We start from the raw sequence: 23,690 nt of genomic DNA, 5'->3' as shown, positions 1-23,690 counted from the left end.
GGGTATATATGGACACTCTGGAGCCTTGTATTTCCATATTGGGTTTCTGTCTAGCCAGACGGAGGATAATATCCCTGTCTTTGTAATGTAAAATGCAATGTAATGCAAAAAGTTTCAGCAAAAATGGTCTGTCATTGCACCGTGGCGGCGGTGGACGGAGTGGCACTCTGTGGGCTCTTTCTACAGAAAAGAATAGAGTAAGGTTGTTTCTCCCAAATGTTTCAGCTAGCCAGGTTTCAATAAAATCAGTGGGGTTTTTCCCTTCAGATTTTTCAGGCATACCGACAATGCGAATATTTGAAATTCTCAATCTGTTCTCCATGTCCTCAACTGTTTGCTGTTTCTGTGGCTTTAGCTGAAGTTATGTGAATATCCTGAGCCAGAGGGGGTAATTCATCCTCCAATGTGCTCACTCTGCCCTCCAGTGCAGTGTTTCTCTCTTATTTTTTGCATGTCTTGTCTTTTATATGTAATATGCCTTCTTTCATACTTTTAACTTTAACAGATAGTTCAGTCAGTGAGGAGCCATACGTGTGGACTGCGGTTAGTATATCATGCAGGGATGGGTCAGTATCTGAGGGTCTTGATGTTTCAGAGGAAGGGGGGGATTTCTCACTGTGTGCTCTGCAGCTATGGGCACCATAATTTCTGTGAAACGCTGTGCTGTTTGCTGGGATTGCACTTGGGAGACTTTTTTTTGCTGCCTTTGCTGCATATGAGATATGGGGCTTTGTGCTTTTGTGGTTGCTTGAGTCATGTGCATACCTTTCTAGGCGTGCAGCTGCTGATGGTTGATTCTCCTTCCTCGCATGCTGTGGGAGCAGAGATCTGTCATTTTGGCCATGCCGGTCGGCAGGGAGGCTTTCCTCTAGCCTCTTGGACATCCCTGTTCTAGGTGTTTGGTGACCGGGTGTCGCTGCAGGGGTGGCTCCACACTGGGAGCGAATTGTCCGGTCTATTGCGGCGGTATATCGGACTCACTTCAGGAGTTTGTGTATCAGGATGCCGGAGCCTGTGTGAGACACGTCCGCTCACATGGAAGTCCAAGCCCCCCCCCCCCCGCGTTTTTTCCTCTTCTCCTTTTGTCCTCCTATCCCCTCTCCTTTATTTTCCTTCCTTATATCTCCCCCCCAACATATTTTTTTGCAAGGAGTATCTTTCTGCTTGGCATTCCGGACTTTGAAAGGTGATAAAGAAACCCTCTACTCTTCTTTATTGTCAAGATCCTACCAGACCTCTAAAGCCCAGGGAGATGAGTTCTTTAGCATCTCAATCCCCATCATTCATGTTGTATGGGTACTGTATATTTTCTTGTGTTTTTTTTTTTTTTCTATTCTATGTTTTTTCTGACGTCGTGTTAGGACTGTAATTTTTCATTTTTGTTCCGTTTTTGTAACCTGCAAAAAAAATCTTTAAAAAAGTGAGGACTCAGAGTGGGGTAGGGTTATAGAGGAGGTGCCGCAGGAGAACATGTCCTCAAAAGCTGGTCAGTGTCAAATCACCTGAAAGCACAGGCCTATAAGCTACGGTGTATGAATAACTTGCTTGTCTATTGTACTATACTCCAACATATGGAATTTACAGGCAAGTCAAAATCCCTCTTTTTTTTTTTTTCCCCCCAACAACATGGACTTTTTTTTTTTTTTCTTTTTTACATAACAGACCAGCCTTTTGGGCTGGAGAGGTGTCCTGCGTACACTTTCAATTCAGGGGACTTGGTTGCCAGAGAGTTCAGCTTCCCATCAACATCCTGGAGCTCAAGGCAATTTCTTGAGATATTCAACCAAAACCTAAAACTAACTGTAAACCTACTCGTAGCTACATTCTAAACCCAATCTATCTAGCCCTGTTAAGAAGAAATTAATATACTTATCTGTTCTGCAGCCGCTCCGATTCCACGCTGAGCTGTCAGCGGCAGCAGTGTAGGCGTGTGCAGGAGAGGCAGCCAACAATGGAACCCCCATAGTAACTCTATGGGTGACGTCACTTCCCAGGCATTTCACAGCCATTGTTAGTTCTCTCCTGCACACAGCTTCCGCTGCTGGAGACAGGACCAGATCGGTTTCAGAAAAAGTAAGTACAGTGAATTCCTCTTTACAGGGCTTAGATTAGGTTCAGAATGTGGCTGTGAATAGATCAAGTTAGTTAGGTTTTGGGTAAACCTACACTTTAAATTACAACAGCCACCTGACCAGAATTCAGTAGGTCCAGGGACCCTCGAGTCTTCAATAGGTTTTCTAGTGACTCCAAGGAATCAATTCACCTGATCTACACCTTTCCCTGAAAAACTGTCTTTCGTCTGCTCTACAGTATCGAGATGGTGAGCATCTCGGAAAATCTCTTTTCAGCAGACCACCTCAGATTCCTGGCAGACTCTCAGTGGCTCCTTCCGGATCTTCAAGATCATCTGTCCCAAGTGCTGGTCCACCATCCTACTTCTGGGTCTCTGGCTTCCAACGGCTTGGCTTTTGGTACCAAGGTCCTAAGGGATAGGGCCTATTGGGTTTGGTTATCCATGTGCTCCAGAAGGATTGGAAGTAGATGTCTCACAAAATCTGCTGTAGCATTTCAAAGGCTTATTTTGCAAAGCTAGGAAATGCCATCCTATGAAGTACTCAATGGGATGCATGCTGCCCTTCCTCTAGTCTGGCGTGGACCAGCATTTGGGACTGGGCACCATCAACAGGCCAGTCTTGGCTCTGGCTATTTCAGAGACTGCTGACCTCTCAGTTCTTGGTTATGGCCTTTGTGCAGGGTGTTACACACATTGCTCTGTCTTTCTTTGTGTTAAACAGGAATAAGGCCTTCCTGAGGTCTAAGGCCTACTTTTCCTCCCAAGGTAGGTTCTGCTTTCCTCCTTAACTAGGACATTGTTCTTCCCTTTTTTGCCTGATAAAAATATTCCACGGAAATTCTCTCCATTGTCTTAAAGTGATTGTTTTAATAAAAAACATACCTTTACAAACATGTCATACTAACCTGCTCTTTGCAAGGTTATGCAAAGAGCAGACCCGATCCTCCTTATCTTGATTGCCCGCTGGTGCTCTTGTCCCCCCCCCCCCCTGTTCATAAGGGACACAGAGCAGGGCTCGGACCCCGCCCTGCCCCCCTTTGCTCTTTTATCATTGACTCTGATTTAGAGCTGCACAATTAATCGTTAAAAAATCGTGATCTCGATTCACCTCCCCTGACGATCTCTCCTGCTGAGTTTGACGATTCTTTCATATAAACAAGTGGAGAGATTATCTGCTCACTCAGCTGTCAAAAGAAAACATCCAGGCATTCTGCCAAGTTTAGAACTTGAAACATTGTATCTAACTTCCTTCTTAGATCAAAGGGATAAACTTCTCTGTGTAAACAAATAATCTGGGCAATCTGCCAAGCTTTAAACAACGTGTAAATGCAGGAAGTTTAACCACTTAAAGTCTAAATCTTTTTCTGACACTTCTTTCTTAAGTTAAAATCAATATTTTTTGCTAAAAAAAATTACTTGGAACCCCCAAACATTAGAGATAATATATATATATATATATATATATATATATATATATATATATATATTCTAATATTTTATAATATGGAATAAAATGGCAATTGCTGCAATATTTTATGTCGCACTGTATTTGCCCAGCGGTCTTTCAAATGCAATTTTTTGGGAAAAAATACACTTCAGTAAATAAAAAAAAAGAAACAGTAAAGTTAGCGCAATTTTTTTTTGTTTTAATGTGAAAGATGATGTTACACCGCGAGAATCGTGAGAGAATCGTGATCTATCCTCTAAGCAAAAAAATCGTGATTCTCATTTTAGCCAGAATCGTGCAGCTCTACTCTGATTGACATCAGCCAATCTGTATCTGAGCCAATGAGGAGCGAGCATGCACATCGCTGGATCAAAATCTGGCTTGGGTATGTATTTAGGGGGAAGTTGTGGATGGAGCTTCATACAGAGTTTGTTTTTTGTTTTTTACCTTGCTGCATTCTAGCAGGAAGGTAAAACTTCTGCCTTTACAACTACTTCAATGTGGTACATGGGATAATCATCTACCTTTTAAGTGAAAGGAATGGGTGTGGTTATACAGTATGTTCTAGGGTTATCCCTAGAAATGGTACCAATTTTTAGCCTGCATAGAACCCATGGTCTAGGAGTACAAATGTTTGTGTCCTGTACTCTACTCCTGGATAAGAAATTTACAAGTAATTTTTTTATGTTTTGCCGTTTCTGTATTTATCATTTATCTTTTAAATGACTTATGCTAATGTTGTTCTATTGCAGGAAAGCTTGTGTATGAGCGCATTATGTCAATGTGTACGGATAACCAGTCAGCTTTACCCGGTAATATATTTGATATGCTTGATGTCATTGTGTAATGTACAGCTTTTGTCCAAAATGTGGGGGGCTGCAGGGACTTGATGATGGCTTTGACTAATGTACAGCCCTGTTGCTAGGCTTCTCCCATCTTTACTTCAGAGACTAAACACAGGTGAGGTAAGGTAGCAGGTAGGTGTACAAACACTTGCACTGATATATACAGGCAATCTCTTTAAAAATAGTTGAATTGAAAGAAATTGCTAATATTGGTGTGATGCAAATCTGTGAACTCTTTCAAATGGATTTTTGCAAACATTGTATAAGCTGCCTGGTTGTTGTCCAAAAGCTAGGTCTATCTGGGGCACACTGCACCTCCTGTACCTGGTATTCTATTGGCTTTGTATGCTTTTTAGCATGGATAATATTTAATAAATTGTGTTAGGTCTACAAGATTTCAGCTTTTATTTTAGAAGATTAAGCCCCTAATCTTCTATTAGAACATTGCTTCGGTTATGAAGCAGAACCATTCTGATGGCATAAACACGGACAACATGACGAATAAAACAAATCTTTCCATCTTGGACCCTAGTTGGTGACAAGATCACATTGTCTCAAGGTTACCTTTGTGATCAACCTTAACCTTGAGTTTTACCTAAAGCTGTCAGAACTACAGACATTGGGTGGACACTTTTAGACAAAATAAAATGGAAATCACAATGTCAGCATTGTCTGTTATATGTACAGTATGTTGACAACTTTTTTTTTTTTTTTTTTTTTTTTAGCAAACTTCACCACAGACTATGTGAATGATACTGCAAAGGAGACTTGTTTGAACTGGTTTTTCAAGATTGCTTCTATACGTGAGCTTGTACCCAGATTGTATCCTTTATAGGAATGGCATACTATGATTCTGTAACAATGTAATGTGTTTGCCTGTTTGTGGATATCACTATTGTTTTTTATTCTTATTAGGATTCGTTTTTTTTTTTTTATTGCAATCTGTGCCCACATTAGGGAGATTCACCATGTGGATTTGTCTTTTTGTTACGTTCTAACCAATAGTAAAAGAGGATCCCCAATTTTGTGTTGTCACCAGCACAGGAATTGAGGTAAAATCTTCCTGCGGGGACACTATTTTTGGTGACAGCCAGAGATTTCCCTCACTTCTTGTTTTGGCTATATGACAGGAAGTGAAGGGAAATCTCCCCAAAGAGACACAGGTGGCAAAAAAGAAAAATTGCCTTTTAGTTTTACATTATATCAATACTGCTGATTAAGTCATGAACTATATAAGTTATTTTGTAACTAGCACCAAGTTTAATTGAACCTTTTTTAAATGTTAAGCGATCACAGGGTATTTTTACCATTGCTGCAGAAGAGTGGTATAAAAAAAAACAAAAAAAAAAAAAAAACTTGTATGTATTACTGTCCATGCATCCTGACTTCATTACAGTGATAATATGTAATATGAGAGGGTTCAGTTAGACTTTTAAGTGCTCTTTGTAGTTACCTATTTTTTTTATCGTGTAACCCAATTGCAGTAACAATTGTGGGGGGGGGGGAGTTGTGTCTTCCTAGCTGTAACTTCCGTTTTCATGCAGGAATTTGTATTTTTTGGGAAAATGAAATCCTTTGGAGAATACAGTTTATTAGATATCCTTCAATGTAAACCTTTATCCCACTTTTTCTCACATATCTCTTGCCCAGCTGCTATTCTAATTTAAAGCTACCCTAGTAGCTCAGGGAGTAATGCTGGTCATACATGGTTTGAAATTTGATCAATATTTGTCAGTCCCCACTTGATCAACTTTAATCTTCTTCTGTTGAAGGGACAATTGGGAAAATTTTGAACGATCAGGGGCTGTAGCCGCTGATCAATGTATTTAGAATACAGTGTCCCAATGGAGAGGAATCCTTCACCCTTCTCTTTTGTGTGAATGGAGGAATCTGGCTGAGCGAAAAAATATAACTTAAAAAAAATGATAATATAAATAATTAATAATATTGGAGATTAGGTTGGTGGAGGTTCAGGGCAGGGCTATACTCCTATCTGAATGAGTAGAGCAAGAGTAGGCACTACAGAGTGACTATAGACCTTACATTGAACAATCTGAGCCATAATAGAAAATGTCTATGAATGGGTTAAAAGTCCCTGCGTTCATGCAATAAGTCTGTGTAAGAAATCCAAACACCAGCACCAGGACAAGCTCTTCACATGAGCAGAAGCAGGCTCTATGGAAACTGACAGAGAAAAGAAAAGTGCCATCATGTGCAGACAATATTAACAATTTATTTATAAGTGGATAACTATGGGCAACTCATACTCATAGTGTAGATAAAAGGCTCCTCATATTTGGAGAAAGGTGGGATGTCACTGCTGGATGTTTGCTAGGAGGACCATCAGGGTCCGCTGCCGTGCTGTGCCCTCCGCAGCCCGGGGCAGACCCTGGTGGTCCTCCTTGAGGACATTCAGTGCTGACATCCCGGCTTTCTCCAAATATGATGAGCCTTTTATCTACACCTAGAATGTGAATTGCCCATGGTTATCTATTTATAAATTTCTTATATTGTCTGCACTAGAGACGCTTCTCTTTTCTCTTCTGTTATTATCCTCCTATCTGAGTTGCATTTCTTCTCTGGAAGTAATGAAACCGCATATTGGGTAAAAATAGCAAGAAATACAGTATATACTGTGTGTGTAGTGTTAGTTTTTTTTTATATATGCACAGTATCTCACAAAAGTGAGTACACCGCTCACATTTTTGTACATATTTTAAATCTTTTCATGTGACAACTCTGAAGAAATGACACTTTGCTACAATATAAAGTAGTGAGTGTACAGTGTAAATTTGCTGTCCCCTCAAAATAAATCAACACACAGTCATAAATGTCTAAATCGCTGGCAACAAAAGTGAGTACACCCCTAAGTGAAAATGTCCAAATTGGGCCCAATAAGTCATTTCCCCTCCTTGGTGTGATGTGATTTGTTAGTGTTACAAGGTCTCAGGTGTGAATGGGGAGCAGGTGTGTTAAATTTGGTGTTATCACTCTCACTCTCTCATACTGGTCACTGGAGTTCAACATGGCAAAGAACTCCCTGGGGATCTGAAAAAAAAGAATTGTTGCTCCACATAAAGATGGCCTAGGCTATAAGAAGATTGCCAAGACTCTGAAACTGAACTGCAGCACGGTGGCCAATACCATACAGTGGTTTAACAGGACATGTTCCACTCAGAACAGGCCTCAGCATAGTCAACCAAAGAAGTTGAGTGCACGTGCTCAGCGTCATATCCAGAGGTTGTCTTTGGGAAATAGACGTATGAGTGCTACCAGCATTGCTGCAGATGTTGAAGGGGTGGGGGGTCAGCCTGTCGGTGCTCATACCATACAGACACTGCTTCAAATTGGTCTGCACGGCTGTTATCCCAGAAGGAAGTCTCTTCTAAAGATGATGCACAAGAAAGCCCACAAACAGTTTGCTGAAGACAAGCAGACTATGGACATGAATTATTGGAACCATGCCCTGTGGTCTGATAAAACCAAGATAAACTTATTTGGTTCAGATGGTGTCAAGCGTGTGTGGTGGCAACCAGGTGAGGAGTACCAAGACAAGTGTGTTTTGCCTACAGTCAAGCATGGTGGTGGGAGTGTCATGGTCTGGGGCTGCATGAGTGTTGCGGGCACTGGGGAGCTACAGTTCATTGAGGGAACCATGAATGCCAACATGAACTGTGACATGCTGAAGCAGGGCATGATCCTCTCCCTTCGGAGAATGGGCCGCAGGCCAGTATTCCAACATAACGACCCCAAGCACACCTCCAAGATGACCACTGCCTTGCTAAAGAAGCTGAGGGAATAGGTGATGGACTGGCCAAGCATGTCTCCAGACCTAAACCCTATTGAGTATCTGTGGGGCATCCTCAAACGGAAGATGGAAGAGCGCAAGGTCTCTAACATCCACCAGCTCCGTGATGTCATCATGGAGGAGTGGAAGAGGATTCCAGTGGCAATCTGTGAAGCTTTGGTGAACTCCATGCCCAAGTGGGTTAAGGCAGTGTTGGAAAATAACGATGGCCACACAAAATATTCACATTTTGGGCCCAATTTGGACATTTTCGCTTAGGGAATACTCACTTTTGTTGCCAGCAGTTTAGACATTAATAGCTGAGTTATTTTGAGGGGACAGCAAATTTACAGTGTTATACAAGTTGTACACTCACTACTTTACATTGTAGCAAAGTGTCATTTTATCAGTGTTGTCACATGAATAGATATAATAAAATATTTACAAAAATGTAAGGGGTGTACTGACTTTTATGAGATACTGTGTGTTTGTGTGTGTGTATATGTGTGTATATATATATATATATATATATATATATATATATATATATATATATATATATATATATATATATTATAATATATCATCTATCACAATAGAAGGGAAAAAGTCCAGTGTGAGCAGCAGTCAAGACTGAAAAAGATAGATCCCCCAGATATCCTCAAGAGGCGGCGCAATACACTTCAGGATTCAGTAAGCGCTTTTAACAAGGCTGTGGTACCAGGCTCCCTAAGGCCCCATTCACACCTGTGCGTAGTGGTTTCAGGCAGAAAGTTGCACGTTTTTGCCGCAATTTTGTACAGGTCAAAAGGTCACCAATGTAAAAAGCAGAAAAACGCCTGTAATCTGCCTAAAAAAAAGTTCCAGAACTTGTTTGAGCTTCAGGCATTTTGGAGCTTCTAGCTTCAGGTGTTTTGGAGTGGAGATGTGAACCATCTCTATAGGGAATAATAGATTTTTTCCCCTCCAGCGTTTTGTAGCTTCAGGCTTCAAGCTACAAAACACTCAGGTGTGAATGGGGCCTAATTGCTTGGGGTTCTAGGTTAAAAAAGGAGAGGGAGGCAGAGGTCCAGCGAGTTCTGTCGGCTCTGCAGCAGGCTGAATTGAAATATAAGCGGCGGGCCGATTCAGAGGCGCTTAACTGCCTGACGGCACTGCGAACACTTTTCTCTGGACCTTTAGACCGATGTATTAGCCAGCGGTTACGTTTTGCTGCTCATAAGTACTATAAATATAGCAACAAATGTAGCAGGATGTTGGCGAGGGCTCTTCAAAAACACCGCGCCTCTGCTCACGGTTGTAATTTACAGTCGTCGATGAGAAAAAACGGTGCACCTTCCCTTAAAAATCGCTTCTATTACTACGCTGCCCTGTATAACCTGGGACATAGAAAAATAAGCAGTCACGCATTGAAGCTTCTCTATCCTCCTCAGGCCTTCTTACTTATCTCCCAAACAACAGGCTTACTTAGAAATCTCTATATCCACAACAGAGTTGCTGGTCACTATGAAGTCTCTGCCAAAAGGGAAAATCCTAGGGCCGGACAGTTTTACTAAAGCTTACTACCTGAAGTTTTTTTACTAAGCTCTGGCACATATGTGCATGTTTAAATCTCTGGCTTCCAAGGGTTTTTTCCCCTCAAGGTGCCTCATTGGCTCACATCACGGTTCTTTCAAAGGAAGAGAAGGATCATTCCCTCCCCCCAAAATTATAGGCCAATATCTCTACTAAACGTAGACATAAAGATCTTTGCGAAAATTCTCGCCAATCTACTGAAATATCTTCTCCCCTCGATAGTTCACCCTGAGCAGACAGGCTTTATTGTAGGCTGAGAGGCTAGGGATAACTCTATTAGGGCTCTCCAGCTTGTCCATTGGGCCTGAGCACATGGTTGTCCATCCCCATACCTGATCCTTTCTACTGACGCTGAGAAAGCTTTCGATCGGGTGGATTGGGACTTTCTCAGGGCTTTCCTGGTGCGGTTGGGCCTGGGTCCCTCTATTTTACGCTGGATCTTGGCACTCTACGCATCCCTTACTACCCAGGTCAAGGTGAATGATGTCCTTTCCACATAGTTTTCCATTCGGAATGGCACGAGTCAGGGGTGCCCGCTTTCAACCCTTTTGTTCACTCTGCTATTAGAACTGCTGCTCCAAAGAATCTGAGCTAATCGGAGTATCAAAGGAGCCTGTCAGTTTAGTGCAACATAAATTATTGGCCTATGCCGATTCTTTTCCGTGTCATGGACCCCCTTGTCTCCTTGCATAACCTGATGGAGGAAATAACCGCTTACGGCCAAGTGTCCAATTTTCGGTTAAATTATGCAAAATCTGAAATTCTGCCGATGTCCCCCCAGCTCTTGCTACTACCTTGAAGGAGAGCTTTCACATTTACTTGGGCTTCCACCTCCATAAAATAACTGGGCATTTAACTTATCAACTGTCTAGATTCCCTTTACACACACAATTATGCTTCCCTACTTCAGAAGATCCGCCAGGATGTACAATCCTGGGATAGAACAACTTTCACATGGATTAGCCGCACGAACATTAAATTGATTGTATTGCCCCGCATACTTTTCCTCCTGCAGATGGTGTCTGTGTCAATACCTAGATGCTTTTTTACTGAGCTCTGCAGCCTTTTCACCTCGTTTTCACCTCCTTTTCAGCTCTACAGCCCTGGTTCCCAACCAAACCCCCACCGCAAAGCTTCCTTGCATCTCACCTACCCAGCCCTAGTACCTCCCAGCAATGTAGGCAGTTCTGTCTCTCTCTCTCTCTCTCTCTTACAGAGAGATCATTGGTTGGCATATGGGCACTTGGGTACAGATGGAGATCGCAGTGTAGCGTGCTATGTGATGCCCTATCCCACACTGCATCTGCATCTGTGAGAACCGCTGAGCGGAAAGCTGTCCTTGTGAAACACAGAAGGCTTTCGCGTTTACAATGACAGTGGAGAGAGCATTCCAGAGTTATGCCACCTTCCGGCTGAAAAAAAGCCCTGGGTGCAAGGGCCACGTGAAATGGCCTGGCGGGCTAAATTTGACCCACAGGCCTTGTGTTTGACGTGTGCTAGAGGATCTCTAAAATTTAGCCTTTTTTGGTCACGATCATGTCTTCCAGATGGCAACCCTTTCGCGTAAAGAGCCTTTCCTCATACTTCATATGACAAGGTTGTCTTGCACCCAAGGCCAACCTTTCTTCTGAAGACGATTTTCCGCATTCCACCTCAATGGAGGACATTATCCTCCCATCATTATGCACTGTTCTTAGCATGCAAATTAAATCTCTCTACATTGCCTGGATATAGTCAGAGCCATTAGAGTATATATCAAACTGCTCTGATCAGACCAAGAGATTCCCAATATTTGTCCTGGCCTCTGGACCTTACAAGGGACACCCTGCTTCAAAGTCCACCATCTTATCAGAAGGAATCTGAACACAAGCTTACAATCTAAGAGATCTCCTTTTATCTTTTATGTGCCCATTCCGCCAGATTGGTGTGTGTTTTCTGGGCATTTTGGCAACATGACCCTGTGTAACCTGTGTAAGGCTGCTACCTGATCTTCTGTTCATATTTTTTCAAAAGTTTTACCAGGTGGACATCCAGTCTGGCCACAAGGTTTTCGTAGCAGCATTCTGAGGTTTTGTGACTTAATTTGGGCTTGCTAGAACAGTTCTGTTTCATTGTTGCCCACCTTTCTTATTCATAGCCTGGGAACATGCCATGATGTATGAATACTTTGCCTGTGTCCTGTACTGTATGATGAGATATTAAATAAAAACATTAATAAACTGTTTTCAGATTGCTCTAAGAATGCACAGATCTGAAAGGCGTGTGGTATAGTTACTGTAGGTACTGTATTATTGCATATAAATTTGATGGGAAGTCACTACTAATCAGAGTGAGATTGTATTGTGTGTCTGCACCTTCCTGTTCTATGTAATTTCAGCGGTTTTCTTTGAGAGAATTCAATGACCAGTCCCATTGCATGCAGATTAGTGTCAATGAGGAGACTGAGTGCAACTGTGCATTTACTCTCTATGGGGTATTGCCTGGTTTGGCTAACGTATAACTGCTAGTGCGAGTATTGTTTGTGAAAACCCTGTGTGCCAGTTCTCTTTAAATGATTAATACAATTATTCCTTCCACACTGTTTGAAATAACACCACCGTGCAAATCAGTTTTAGCAGCTGTATATTGATAACCCTGCTCAAAGTGTCAATATGTCTAAATTAAAGTTGCAAAACTTAAAATACAAAATAAAATGCTACAAAATAAAATAACACCAAGAGTCCCATCCACACCGTTTGTGTGATTAAAGTGGCGTTGCACCAAGAAAAAAATATTAAAAGTCAGCAGCTACAAATTAGGATACTTACCTGTCCATGGCGCTTGCGATGTCCTCACACGAAGCCGATCTGTCCCTCGGCTCCCGGGTGCAGGCGCCAGCATCTTCAGTAAGGGAATCAGGAAGTGAAGCCTTGCAGCTTCACCGCCTGGTTCCCTACTGTGCATGCGCGAGTCGCGCCGCGTGTCCTCACTGGTCCCTGCTGTCTTCTGGGACCTGTGTGTCTCCCAGAAGACAGAGGAGGGGCCAGACATGGTGTAGATTGCTGCTGAATCTGCGGCGATCTATCGCCGGAAATGGGAGTGAATACCTGTATTAGACAGGTATCTGCTCCCCCCTCAAAGGTGTCAAATGTAACACCAGAGGGGGAGGGGAGAAACCGGAAAAGCGGAAGTTCCATTTTTGGGTGGAACTCTGCTTTCATTTGTTGCAGTCTGGGCCAGTTTTTACATTTTCTCTTGTACATGTAAAAATCTGCTTTTTTTTTGCTAGAAAATTACTTTGAAACTCCGAAACAATAGATCTTTTTTTTAAGCAGAGAAACTGGACAATAAAATGGTGGTTGCTGCAAATTTTTATGTTGCACAATATTTGCCCAGCGGTTTGACAAACACAATATAATACCCAGTTTTCCGTAACATATAAAAGGTTTTGCGCTAAGTAGATACCCAACATGTCACGCTTTTAAAATTGAATACACCCATGGAACTGCGCCAAACTACGGTACCTAAAAATTTCCATAGGCAACATTCTCAAAGGCTTTACAGGTTACCAGCTGAGAGGTACACAGGGAGTCTGTTGCTAGAATTATTGCTCTTGCGGCAGTACTTCGTGTGGTGCGCTCACCTTTTACATATGCGTGCGGAACCTACATGTGCGTTTGCATTTCCGTGTGAGCATCAGGGTGTGAGGGGCTTTACTTTCTCTCTTTTTTTTTTTTTTTTTTTTTTTTTTTTACATGGTACCTTTTTAATTCAACTCTATTGCAATCACTGGAGACTAACAACATCCCCTTGTGATAGCATGGTCCATGACAGGTCCTTGAGATATCTGGGAAATTAGACCCGATATTTCTCCCCTGGCCTCCAAAGCATCTGGTCAAACCAAAATCAATTTAATCAGATGCTTTCACAAGCTGGTAATGACTTGTTTACATCAGATCGATTTACACAGTGGGAGGAACAACATCCGTTCTCCTCGCTGTGTTATGAAAAGCCGATGGTCACATCCATACCGGTTTTCTCAATGGGATGGGAGAGCCTGGTAAAGGGGTGGGGAGAGATGGACACTATCAGGCAGCTGTATAGCCACTCAGATCACTTTAACCTAAAAGAATCATCGTCTGAAAGAACTGCACCATGATCATGGCCGTTGCAGTCATGATCCTCGTAAAACCACTTCAATCCAAGGCCGTTTATAACTGGCCTAAGGGAGGAGGAGTGGGTAAAAAAAAATAGAATTTCAATAAAATCCAAAAGGTGGTATAGTTGAATTTAATTCTGAGAAACAACTGGGAAATCTTCAGATAATGGAATCTCACTCACCAAAAATAATTATCTTATTAAAGATTGGGCTGATTATTATTATACAGGATTTATATAGTGCCAACAGTTTACACAGGGCTTTACAATATAAAAGGGAGACAATACAGTTATAATACAATAAAATACAGGAGGATTAAGAGGGCCCTGCTCAGAAGAGCTTACAATCTAATAGGGTGGGGCAGGTGGTACAAAAGGTTGTAACTGTGGGGAATGAGCTGATGGAAGTGGTAAAAGGTTAGTTAGAGACGTGATAGGCTTTCCTGAAGAGATGAGTTTTCAGGGATCGCCTGAAGGTAGCAAGAGTAGGGGATAGCCGGACAGGTGGAGTTAGCGAGTTCCAGAGGATGGGAGAGGCTCTGGAGAAATCCTGGAGACAAGCATGAGAGGAGGAGATGAGAGAGCTTGAGAGTAGGAGGTCTTGAGAAGAGCGGAGAGGACGATTTGGGTGATATTTGGAGACAAGATTGGTGATGTAGCTCGGGGCAGAGTTGTGCATGGCTTTGTATGTTGTGGTTAGTATTTTGAATTTAATTTGCTGGGTGATTGGGAGCCAGTGTAGGGATTGGAGGAGGGTTGGCAGACACTGAGTGGTTAGTAAGGTGGATAAGTCTGGCAGCAGCATTCATGACAGGCTATGCCCTCTTCAATCTATGGAGAGGCAGGCCAATGAGAAGAGAGTTGCAATAGTCAAGGCGAGCGATAACAAGGGAGTGAATGAGGAGCTTGGTGGTTTCATTTGTTAAAAGGGCGAATTTTAGAGATGTTACGGAGGCGAATTCTACAAACTTTTGACAACAATTGGATTTGAGGCTGAAATGACAAGTCAGAGTCTAGGATTACACCTAGTACCCTGGCGTGAGGGGAGGGACTGATTGTTGCATTGTTGATTTTAAAGAAAAAGTCATGGAGGGGGGGGGGGGGGGGACGGTGGGACGGGCAGGGGGGAATATTAATAGCTCCGTTTTAGAGAGGTTTAGTTCAAGGAAGTGGTGTGACATCCATGCTGATGTCAGTTAGTAATGCGAGAGGAGACTGAAGGAGTGAGGAGTAGACAGATTTGGGTGTCATCAGCGTATGCCGCGTACACACAAGCGGACTTTACGGCAGACTTGGTCCGGCGTACCGGATTTTGTCGGACAATTCGATCGTGTGTGGGCTCCAGCGGACTTTGTTTTCTCAAAAGTTGGACGGATTTAGATTTGAATCATGTTTCAAATCTATCCGACGGACTCGAGTCCGATCGAAAAGTCCGCTCGTCTGTATGCTAGTTCGACGGACAAAAAGCCACGCTAGGGCAGCTATTATTTAAGTCCGGTCGTACGTCATCACGTACAAATTCGTTTGACTTTGGTTGATTGTGTGTAGGCAAGTCCGTTCATTCAGAAAGCTTATTAAGGCTCACACTGCACTTCAAACTCGGATCACAGCAAGTAGACTCCACCTTTTTAAATACAAGGCTTTTCTGGGCCAAAGTACAAATCTTTTTACCAATTATTTCATGTGCTCTTGCTGGCCAAACCAAATCTAAAATGTCTTGTACTGAATTTTCTGATATTTGGACTTAACATCCCCTTCCCAGCTATGTGGAAGTAGCAATACTGGAATGCAACAAATTTCTGTCTGAAACGTAAGGAAGTTCATTTTCAGATGGTGGTTGAATGCTGGTTGTTTCATTGCATTGAGACATAACTTCATTATTGCACTAATTGTTGGCTATAGGCAAAACTGCTATTAAGTAGTCCAATAGAATACAACCCTTATTATTCATATATAATGCCAGTGTATCTTGTTAGGGAGATTTACATTCCTTTTGTTTTTGATAGTGGGTGTGAATACTGAAGTGAGTGAGGTAAAGCATTTTTTTTTTTTTTTTTATTGACGTGTATTTTTGAGAAAGAATCTCCTCCTTGTGTTATATGAAAGCAGTTTTTAAAGCTTTTTAGCTTTTTGTAGCTTAGTCAGAAAATTCTTCAAGATTGGAATATACAGCGGGTAACATAAGTATTGAACGCGTCACCATTTTTCTAGGTAAATATATTTTCTAAAGTTGCTATTGACATGACATTTTCACCACGTGTCGGTATCAACCCATGCAATCCATACATACAAACATACCAAAACAAATGAGTTCAGGAATTAAAGTTTGTGTAATAAAATGTAATGGCATAGGGAAAAAGTATTAATATTTAATACTTTGTACAAAATCCGTTGTTGGTAAAGACAGCTTCAAGACGCCTCCTGTATGGAGAAACTAGTCGCATGCATTGCTCAGGTGTGGTTTTGGCCCATTCTTCCATAAAGCCTTCAAATCTTGAGGGTTCCGTGGGCCTCTTCTATGAAATCTGATCTTTAGATCTTGCCATAGACAGGGCCGGACTGGGAATAACATCCAGCCCTGGAAAAAAATTCATACCAGCCCCACAGCATTATTATACCACCGCAACAGCATACCGTCATTGATTTCTTGTTCATGAAAGGGAAAACCATAAAATGCACATTTGAAGAGTGTATTATATATAGATAAGACAGATATGAAATCACATAGGGCTTTATATATATATATATATATATATATATATATATATATATATATATATATATATATATAAATAAAAGCAAATTCCAGTTAAAAGTGGTAAGTGATCAATCATCAAGGGGGACCCCAGGAACTCGGAACGTGGGAGGGGGGGGAACCACCTTCCGCAGAAAGAATACACTAAGGTAAGGGGGGGTGGGTTACTGATATAAGGCTGTGCTTTATATCGGTGCCCCCTTACATTATCGTATTCACTCCCCCTTACATCAGTGACCCCCCCCTTCAGACTGGCCTAGCGGTGCTGTCACTGACCTCCTCTCAGGTGCACCGTCCCGGCGGTGCTCCCACTCTTGACTCCTCTGCAGACTCCCTCAGAGACTGCAGACATGATACAGGAGATGGTCAGAGACTGCAGACATGATACAGGAGCTCAATGCAGCCTCACCAGTGCCCATCAAATGCAGCCTCACCAGAGCCCATCAAATGCAGCCTCATCAGTACCAATCAAATGCAGCCTCACTGTGCCCATCAATGCAGCCTTACTGTGCCCATCAATGCAGCCTTACTGTGCCCATCAATGCAGCCTTACTGTGCCCATCAATGCAGCCTCACTGTGCCCATCAAATGCAGTCCCACTGTGCCAGTGAATGCAGTCTCACTGTGCCCAGGAATGCAGCTTCACTGTGCCCATCATTGCAGCCCCTCCTGTGCCCCATGGCCCAGTCAGCAGTCCCTGTCTGTGGGAAGGTGTGTTGTTGATGCTCGGTACGGTACCTTGCATGCCAGCAGGATATCCATGATGGCCAACAGCAGGCAGGGTCTGTTCTCGTTTTGGATGGGGACAGTGCTCCTTCCAGAGGATCTGTTTGCTGTGAGATGGAGTGGTCCCTGGCCACCTGCACCTTTAGCCATCCTCATTTTCTGGCCCCAGTCAGCCTGTCCTCTGGTCCTGGGGAAGTGGAGAGCACTGGGTGGGAGCTGGAAAGAAGGGGGAGCAGAGAGTACTGGCGGGGTTGGAGAGCACATGGGTGGGGGCAAAGAGCAGGGGGGAGTGGAGATCACAGGGATGGGGAGCGGAGAGCGCTGGGGGGGGGGGTTGGGACTTGAGAGCACTGGGGGTCCAAAAAGAACAGAGGTGGAGAGCACTGTGGGGGCTAAGAGTGTGGGGTGGCAAAGAGCACTGGGGGAGGGGCAGAAAAACAGGGGTGGAGAGCACTGGGGGATACAAAGAGCAGGGGGGAGTGGAGAGCAATGGGGGGAGCTTGAAAGCACCAGTGGGGGAGGGGCGGAAAAACAGGGGTGGAGAGCACTGGGGGGTACAAAGAGCAGGGGGGAGTGGAGAGCAATGGGGGGAGCTTGAAAGCACCAGTGGGGGAGGGGCAGAAAAACAGGGGTGGAGAGCACTGGGGGGTACAAAGAGCAGGGGGGAGTGGAGAGCAATGGGGGGAGCTTGAAAGCACTAGTGGGGGCCAGAAAGAACAGGGGTGGAAAGCACGGGGGACTGGAGAGCACTGGCGGGGGTTGGAGAGCACATGGGTGGGGGGAAAATGCAGGGGGGAGTGGAGAGTACAGGGGTGGGGAGAGGAGAGTGCTGGGGGGGAAGCTTGAGAGCACTGGAGGGGGAGCCAAAAAAAAACAGGGGTGGAGAGCGGGGGGGGGGGCTGGAGAGCGATGGGTGGAGCTTGAGAGCACCAGGGGGGACCGAAAACAGGGGTGCGGAGAATGGGGGGCTGGAGAGCACTGGGGTGGGGGCTGGAGAGTGATGGGGAGAGCTGGAGAGCACTGGAGGGGGGGGGGGAGAAAGAACATGGGTGGAGAGCACTGGGGGAGTGAAGAGCACTGGGATGGTGGCTAGAGTAGGATGGGGAGAGCTGGAGAGCAGGGGGGGCAGAAAAAACATGGGTGGAGAGAACTGTGAGGGGGGGGGCTGGAGAGTGTGGTGAGGGGAGGAGAGCATGGGGGGGGAGCCAGGGAGCACAAGGAGAACTGGGGGGGCCAGTAAAAGAAGTTGGATAGGAGGATCGGCGGGGGGCCGCATATAGAGGAAATTAGCTTTCTATATTCCTCCATGCAGCCGCTGAATACTTGATTCTCCTCCTCTCCCTCCTGCAAGTATTCAGCGGCTGCATGGAGGAATATGGAAAGCTAATTTCCTCTATATGCGCCCCCCCGCCGATCCTCCTATACAGGCACACAGGGCGGACTGAACGGGCGGGCATCTACTGGATCCCTCTCTCCTGCTCCTGTGTGTCACGGAGCTGGCTGGATCTGTGTTCGGCGGCCGCGCTGTAACACGGTCCCGCCCCCCTAGACCGGCTCGTGTGATAGGCGGAACACTGATTCTATCCACTATCACACAAGCTGGTCTAGGGGGGCGGGACCGTGTTACAGCGCGGCCGCCGAACACAGATCCAGCCAGCTCCGTGACACACAGGAGCAGGAGGGGAGCACTGCAGCCGCAACTCAGGCAGCCTACCGGGAAATCTCCCGGTATCCCGGTAGGCCAGTCCGGCCCTGGCCATAGATTTGCTATTGCACTCAGGTCAGGTGATTGGCTGGGCCATTCTAGCAGCTTTATTTTCTTTCTTTGAAACTAATTGAGAGTTTCCTTGGCTTTGTGTTTGGGATCATTGTCTTGCTGAAACATCCACCCTTGTTTCATCTTCATCATTATGGTAGATGGCGGCAGATTTTTATCAAGAATATCTTGGTACATTTTTACATTCATCCTTCCTTCAATGACATGACGTTTTCCAGCACTGTATGCTGAAAAGCAGCCCCACACCCTCATGTTCCCACCTCCAAACTTCACTGTTGGTATGGTGTTTTTGTGGTGATGTGCAGTGCCATTTGACCTCCAAACATGGTGTGTATTATGGCATCCAGATTGTTAAATTTTGGTCTCATTTGACCGGACTATATTCTCCCAGTATTTCACAGGCTTGTCTAAATGTTCTGCAGCAAACTTTAAAAGCTCTTCAACATGCTTTTTCTTTAGCAGTGGAGTCTTGCGTGGTGAGCGTGCATACAGGCCATGGTGTTTGAGTGTATTACTTATGCTAATTCCAGGTCTTTCTGAAGCTATCCATGAGTGCTCCTTGGCTCTTGGACAACTCTTCTGATAATTCTTTTCACTCCTCCTTCAGAAATCATGTAGGACCACCTTGTCGTGGCCGGTTTATGGTGAAATTATATTCTTTCCACTTCCGGATTATGGCCCCAACAGTGCTCACTGGACCATTCAGAAGTTTAGAAATCTTTCTGTAACTAATGCCATCAGTAGGTTTGCAACAATAAGGTTGCAAAGGTCATAAGATGTTCCTTGTGTGGCACCTTGGTAATGAGACAATTTTTTTATAGGCCATCAGTTGAGACTAAACCAGCTGCTATTAATTTTCTCTGACAAGTGGCAGGATTGCTTTAAAATTACTGATCGATTTCAGCTGGTGTTTTGACTTTCCATGCCTTTTTGCACCTCCCTTTCTTCATGTGTTCAATATTTTTTCCCTGTGTCATTCCATTTTATTATACATAACCTAATTTCTGAACATATTTGTTTTGGTTTCTTTCGATGGCATGCATGGGTTGTTACCGACGTGGTGAAAATTCCATGTCAATAGTACCTTTAGAAATATATTTACCTAGAAAAATGGTGACGTGTTCAATACTTATTTTACCCACTGTATATTGGTGTTAGAACTACTTGCAACTCAGACATACTGCATCCCTTTAGTGTAGACTGACTAAGATGTACTACGAAAATTCTATGACTAAACAGTTATTCTTGTTACCATACAATAATAAACCGGTTCCTAATCATTGCTGCATGCTATACCAACCTGAAAGTTTATGGACCACAGCAATTAGATCTAAATGGCAATTTAATGATCAGAAAAGACTGCACCTGGGATTTTTTAAATAGTTGCCCTAGAGATATAAAAAAAATAAAATAAAAATCTCTGGCTCTTGTCAGGTGCTGTTGATCCTTTCTACAAATAGGTGTGCTCAGTCTTATAGGTTGAGTGTCACCCAGTGTTCAACCCAGAAGACTGAAGACATTGTAAAGGCAGGGCATCATTGGCTTGGAGATGTCTCCACAGCACCCTGCACTAAGTGTTATGATGCAGAGTGTGGCACTGATGTCATGCCAGTGTATGTCAGTGTGGGCTACCCGAGGGGGTTCTTTAAGATTCCCCTAGGTGTGCTTATTTCTAGAGTGAACAAGTGAAGCTGCTATGGTGAGAACCTTATAGGAAACATATTGCTGGGTTGTTTTTAAAGGTCATTAGGATTGGCTTCCTGATTTGGCTTTACTACCTTGTGAGTCACTGACCTGAAGCAAGTATACAGGACCAAAGTTTATAATTTACTGGCTGTTTCGAGTCAGTGATTGACTGGGGTCCTCATTGTGTTCCATAAACAGCACAAAAAAAAAATAGCAGGTATGGGTGACAAACCAGCATTGGCTAGTACAGGAACGAGCAGTCATACAGCCACGATATACCATCAGGCATTATTTGTTATTTCAGTTACTTATATAGTGCCGTCAATTTACGCAGCGCTTTACATATACATTGTACATTCACATCAGTCCCTACCCTCAAGGAGCTTAAAATCTAAGGTCCCTAACTCACATTCATACATACTAGGGACAATTTAGACAGGATCCAATTAACCTACCAGCATGTCTTTGGTATGTGGGAGGAAACCGGAGTACCCGGAGGAAACCCACGCAGGCACAGGGAGAACATGCATACTCCAGGCAGGTAGTGTCGTGGTTGGGATTCGAACCTGCGACCCTTCTTACTGCTAGGCGAGAGTGCTACCCACTACACCACTGTGCCGCCCCGCCCTGTGCAGGCATAGGATGTAGTCATCCCAATATGTCTGGCATTCAAATGTACATCTTGCTCTTACCAATCAAGATCTTCCATTTGAACGTATGAATCAGCCGCACTGGTTATGCCTTACTGCTCATGGGTGCGTTCCCATATTTAAAGTCCAGACCATCTTCTATGGTTCATCACATCCACTGGCCTCTTAAAGGAAGCCCTATTACCAGTGTGTTTCATTGAAAATTTCCTAGCAAATAGCTCTTCTCAATGTAGCTAAGCATAGTAGTTGGTATATAACATGTCATGTCACATGCCATATTTTGGGGGAGATGGCATAACAAGTCCAAAAATTCTAAAGTTTGTACAAATCCAGTGTAAATATAGGGTGGATCCTGACCTGGAGATCAAAACATTAATCTTCATTAGATAAACAAAATTGAGCAGGACCATATAAAGCACTCTACAACAGATATGAGTATTCATAGTCATAATACACCTACAGGGTTCTAATCCTCAAAGATCTGGAAATTTAGTTCTGTATTAAGCCCCTTAGGGGGGTAGAGAACCTCTGTAGAGAAGAAAGGTTGGCATTGAGTGAGTTATAGACTGCACAGGACCTGGTGATTAAAAGGAGTGATAAAGGTGGCAACATAGTCCTCCTCTGTATGTGAGGGAGGTGAAATCTCAACTTAATGATCAGTCGACATAACGTTAGCTGAAGATCTCTTCCCAATACTAGGCCCTTGTTCCAAATTGGCAATCACAAGAGAGGTGGGAATATTGAAAAAAAGAAATATGGGTATGGAGACCATGGTCGAATATACTAAACCCACCAGATTTGATACCGCCCTTCTTCGGATTTAATGCACTCTTGCTCCCCACTGCGAGGACCCACTCTCCCCCCTTTTTTTTTCCTCTTCTCTCCTTACCTCCTATTCCTTACTCCTCCCTTCTTAGCTAATCTCAACCCCTAGTTCTTCTTTAACCACTTCAGCCACGGAAGGTTTTACCCCCTTCCTGACCAGAGCACTTGTTACAATTTGGCACTGCGTCGCTTTAACTGCTAATTGCGCGGTCATGCAATGTTGTACCCAAACAAAATTTGCGTCCTTTTCTTCCCACAAATAGAGCTTTCTTTTGATGGTATTTGATCACCTCTGTGGTTTTTTATTTTTTGCACTATAAATGGAAAAAAAATGAAAATTTTGAAAAAAAATTATATTTTCTACTTTTTGTTATAAAAAAAATCCAATAAACTCAATTTTAGTCATACATTTAGGCCAAAATGTATTCGGCCACATGTCTTTGGTAAAAAAAAGTCAATCAGCGTATATTTATTGGTTTTCGCAAAAGTTATAGCGTCTACAAACTAGGGTACATTTACTGGAATTAACACAGCTTTTAGTTTGACTGCCTATCATTTCTTGAGGTGCTAAAATGGCAAGGCAGTACACCCCCCCCCCCCCAAATGACCCCATTTTGGAAAGTAGACACCCCAAGGAAATTGCTGAGAGGCATGTTGAGCCCAGTGAATATTTTATTTTTTTGTCCCAAGTGATTGAATGACAAATATATATATATATATATATATATATATATATATATATATATATATATATATATATATATATATATATATATATATATATATATATATATATATATATATATATATATATATATATATATTTTACAAAGTTGTCACTAAATGATATATTGCTCACACATGCCATGGTTATATGCGGAATTGCACCCCAAAATACATTTTGCTGCTTCTCCTGAGTACGGTGATACCAAATGTGTGGGACTTCTTGGGAGTCTAGCCGCGTACGGGGCCCCAAAAACCAAGCACCGCCTTCAGGATTTCTAAGGGCGCAAATTTTTGATTTCACTTCTCACTACCTATCACAGTTTTGAAGGCCATAAAATGCTAAGATGGCACAACCCCCCCCCCCCCCCCCAAATGACCCTATTTTGGAAGGTAGACACCCCAAGCTATTTGCTGAGAGGCATGTTGAATCCATGGAATATTTTATATTTTGCCACAAGTTGCGGGAAAATTACAGGTTTTTTTTTTTTTGCACAAAGTTGTCGCTAAATGATATATTGCTCACACAGGCCATGGGCATATGTGGAATTGCACCCCAAAATACATTCTGCTGCTTCTCCTGAGTACGGGGATACCACATGTGTGGGACTTCTTGGGAGCCTAGCCGCGTACGGGCCCCGAAAACGCAGTACCGCCTTCAGGGTTTTTAAGGGCGTAAATTT

At 43.4% G+C, this 23,690-nt stretch overlaps 1 protein-coding gene across 10 annotated transcripts in view; it reads left to right on the top strand.

Moving 5' to 3' along the window:
* Nucleotides 1-23,690, top strand: part of VPS35L (VPS35 endosomal protein sorting factor like) — a 1,435,757-nt gene that overhangs the window by 396,290 nt on the left and 1,015,777 nt on the right. For all 10 annotated transcript variants that reach the window (XM_073591197.1, XM_073591205.1, XM_073591203.1 and 7 more), the window contains 3 exons: nucleotides 4,274-4,333; nucleotides 5,092-5,188; nucleotides 15,628-15,675. In XM_073591197.1, coding sequence (XP_073447298.1) covers nucleotides 4,274-4,333; nucleotides 5,092-5,188; nucleotides 15,628-15,675 — 205 coding nt within the window. The remainder of the gene's footprint in view (nucleotides 1-4,273; nucleotides 4,334-5,091; nucleotides 5,189-15,627; nucleotides 15,676-23,690) is intronic.

Source organism: Aquarana catesbeiana, linkage group LG06 (assembly GCF_042186555.1).
Source record: "Aquarana catesbeiana isolate 2022-GZ linkage group LG06, ASM4218655v1, whole genome shotgun sequence".
NCBI classification, from domain to species: domain Eukaryota; kingdom Metazoa; phylum Chordata; class Amphibia; order Anura; family Ranidae; genus Aquarana; species Aquarana catesbeiana.
The sequence above is the reverse complement of the archived record's forward strand: the minus strand, read 5'-3'. Positions and strand labels throughout refer to the sequence as shown.